Below are 3,774 nucleotides of genomic sequence, written 5' to 3' on the forward strand. Positions count from 1 at the left end.
TATATATATATAAATTAATGAGTAGTGTTTCGAGTTGAAACGAGCAGAACAAGAACGAAAAAAATTTTATTCGTGTTCAACTCGTTAACTTAGCGAAGGAGCTAAACATAAATTTCTTAACGAACCGAACACGAGCTTTCACAGACAACATATACCCGGCTACCAACCAAATCTTGTTGCAGGAAATGAACTGGTTAGCTTCAGTGCGACGCGCAATAACAATCGGGCCAACAATACCCTCCGTCTACTTAGACAACCGCATCCCCGACGACCACAGATACGCCATCGATCTCTTTCGCCCAGAAACCTCTGCCTGCAAATCATGGATCGCTTCGCTCCCACCAGCATCGGCCATCTTCGTCTCCTTCGGCAGCATGGCCACTCTCTCTGCTGCCCAATTCGCCGAACTTGCCTTCGGTTTGGCTGCAACCAACCGCCCATTTCTCTGGGTAGTCCGCTCCTCAGAAAAAGCTAAATTGCCTCCGGGCTTCCCAGACAGCACTGTAAAGAAAAATGGGGGTATGTTGGTGAGTTGGGCTCCTCAGCTGGAGCTTCTTGCAAGCGGTAAATTTGGCTGCTTTGTGACACACTGTGGGTGGAATTCAACAATCGAGGGATTAGGTTTGGGAGTGGCGATGGTGGGGTTGCCGCAGTGGACGGATCAATGTACTGATGCGAGGTTGGGGGAGTGGAAGGAGGCTTCGAGGCGGGCCATGGATGATGGTGGGAGCTCTGATCGAAATATTACAGAGTTGTTGGATAAGTTCTGTTGACGGCGAAAAATTTGCGTATGTACGCAGCGATGCGTATTTTAGAGATGTTATTCAGATGTTTATTAGGGGATTATATTCGCGTTATACCCCCTGTAATCTCCTTGTAACCTACCTATAATCTATCTGTACCTTCTCGTAAGTCTCACACTTCTGTTTTCACACATTTGTATGTTACAGGTAGGTTACAAAAATGTTACAAGGGATATAACGCAGATATAACCCCCTAATACCCTTTGAATAACCTCCCTGACGTACGCAACGCTGCATTCGTCTTACGTACGTAAATTTTTCTCCTGTTGATATGATGATGAGAATAATTTTCTTAAATTCCTCGTTTTTGAGAATACAAATAATGAATAAGATTGAATGGAAGAAGTGATTTTCAATTTGGTTTAATGCATGTGTGGGTCAAAGATGGGGTCTTTTTTGCATTGTGTTTTGGTTATGTTTTGCATGATTTCATTTCTTATTTTATTAAGTGATGAAACTGGATGAATAGATTTATTTAAATTTCATAAATAAGCTCAATTGAATGCTTGTCAATAAACTCTATTAAAGCTTGTGAATAAATTAGAATTTAAGTTTGATTTATATATTATTTAGATTAAATTAAATTAAAATTTTAGCTCATGATGCATAAAAAAAGATGAATACTTAATTGTTTAATTGTTCTTCTTTTTTTGTTCTTTTGTATGTTTATTTTAGTTATTCATTTAGTAACCCTTTCATCGAAAGACTTTTGTTTTTATAAGTTCAGTACGTAACACCTCAACAAAGCTGGTTTGATTAGAAAATAAATAGCGCATATATAATATTTACTAGTTTGCTTGATAAGTCTCATTTAGTCAAAAAAATATATAGTATTAGCAAATTGGTATAAGTGAATTGGTATGAGTGGAGATCCTTCACATAAGAACATGAATGCTTATAATTATTATTTTTAAATAAAATACTTTTCATATGTTAATTTTTTTTTTTTTGGTTTAATTATATGTTGGTGGTTTCATCACCAATAACAACAACCGAAAATGGTTAACAGTGATAAATAAAAGGCTACTGATGAGAGTAACTTGTGATTGAAGTTATTTTAAAATACTCAACTTATCAAAAAATTAGGATGAATGTTTTTAAAAATATTAAAAAAAAAAAAAAAAACTATATATAGATGATCCCATATAATTTGTGAATCTATACAACCTGGGAGATATTTTGCGAAAGAGGTGGAAGGGAGCCAAAGATTTGTAAAGAGTCTTTCTCACTCAATTATGACCAAGAAAAAAGAGGAAGATTGGAAGAAAAGGGGGAGAAAGAGAGAGAAGTCCCCGACTTCTCTCAATTTACCTCTGATATATACTACATAGAGAGTCTATGCCCAACAAGCAGTCTAAAGAATAAATAAAGAATATATCGTAGATTGTACTAAACAAAGCCTACATATATTCAAGTTGATAAAATCCTCAACCTGAATGTCATGCGGCTAATTAATAGATATGTATGATGATGAAACAAAGTTCTCTCTTCTTTTTCTTAAAGAACTATTCAACGAGTTTGGTGATGCAACTAGGTATCAGTGAGCTCGGTAGGTGGTCTTTACTGGTATGAGCGATTTCAGTAAAAGAACTCAAAAAGTATTAGTGAGCTCAGCTTTAGAAGCTCGCCCGAAGACTCATGATTAGTGAGACCTATCAGAGGAACTCGTGTAAGTGCTTACGAGCTTCAAAGTTGCTTGCTAGGTTGTTCTAAATGGCAAAAAGCTTTGTAGCTTGTCATCTCCAAAAGTATGGCTAATGACCATAATTGGCCTAGTCAGAGTTAGGACATCAACGACATGATTAGTGTACTTGATTCATTAGGACCATGAGACCTATTTACTACTTGGGCTACCTTACTAGTGAGGAAATATATTTTTGGATATGCATTTAGTTCCTCTGGTCTCTTAGCTCTTTCATAGGATAGTGCGAGAAGAATGAGAAAATTAGAGAAGAAAAAAAAAAGAATGAGAAGATATGTTACACTTATAGGTTATTAAATAAACAATAAAAAATCAAAGTGAGTGATCTACCTGATCGGTACTCAATAATAGATTTTCTATGTTTTCGATTGTAATAACATTTTTCTCCACTGTCAAGTCTTATTATCCTAGCTTTATAGAACAATCGTGAGAGTACATTATTGAGCTTAAACTTTCCTTCCTCTAGTGGCATTGTTTGCTACAACTATAAAAGAGTAGTCACGAGTGTCTCCGAGCAGGCCATGGGTTGTGCTTCATTAAGCAATCAATATTTTTTCGATAGTGGAAGCGATATATTCCAATGCAATAACATGTAGTGGATATAGGAGAGTTTCTTTTTGATTGGTTTTCCTGGGTGAGAAAGTATTTTAGTGACATGTACGATCACTAGAAAGTTAGCACTCCCAAGAAGTGGTTGAATAGAGTATGAAACGATATAAGTATCACCTTCCACTTGCCTACTGGCTTAAGATTATCTACGCTCTTTCTGATAGCCTCCATAGGTGAGTGTGTACCTTCATAGGTGGGTGTCCCCATTGAAATTTTCCAATAAGAGCAAACTTGAATTTTTCTGTCAGGGTAGAAATTTTTGAGTCAGAGAAAAAAATTGTTATTTTCCCACTGTTTTTCCATCTTTCCTACTTCTTTTCTTAACAAAAGGACAATCATCTGTGTCATCGCGACATTCCTTATAGTTTTAGGGGAATACCACCGCGGACTCCACCTGGGGGTTTCGCACAATGTGGGCAAAGGAAGCCTTTGCCGGTTCAACAAAAGAAGAAGGAAGTGTCATCAGAACAACCAGCTGTCACCTGCAACGAGAAGCTTGCGAGCTTGCGTCGAGCTGGAGAGAAAGACAGGCGCAGAAACAAAGATCGGGCCGGAGAGAAGTATATAATATTTCACAAACATAAGTAGCATCGACAATTGTCGTCTTCAGTTGCTCGCTTCGTCACATAAAGTAATTGAAGTTATTGGAGTGGGGCTCAT

The 3,774-nt window shown here is 37.2% G+C and overlaps 1 protein-coding gene across 1 annotated transcript in view; it reads left to right on the forward strand.

Moving 5' to 3' along the window:
• LOC110035443 (UDP-glycosyltransferase 74B1-like) overlaps positions 1-773 on the forward strand; it is a 2,110-nt gene extending 1,337 nt beyond the window's left edge. Inside the window, exon 2 of the mRNA XM_020739676.1 lies at positions 111-773. Within this exon, the coding sequence (XP_020595335.1) occupies positions 111-773 (663 nt within the window). The remainder of the gene's footprint in view (positions 1-110) is intronic.
• The last annotated feature ends 3,001 nt before the right edge of the window (positions 774-3,774 follow it).

This window comes from Phalaenopsis equestris, unplaced genomic scaffold (genome assembly GCF_001263595.1).
Source record: "Phalaenopsis equestris unplaced genomic scaffold, ASM126359v1 Scaffold000002, whole genome shotgun sequence".
Taxonomy (NCBI): Eukaryota; Viridiplantae; Streptophyta; class Magnoliopsida; order Asparagales; family Orchidaceae; genus Phalaenopsis; species Phalaenopsis equestris.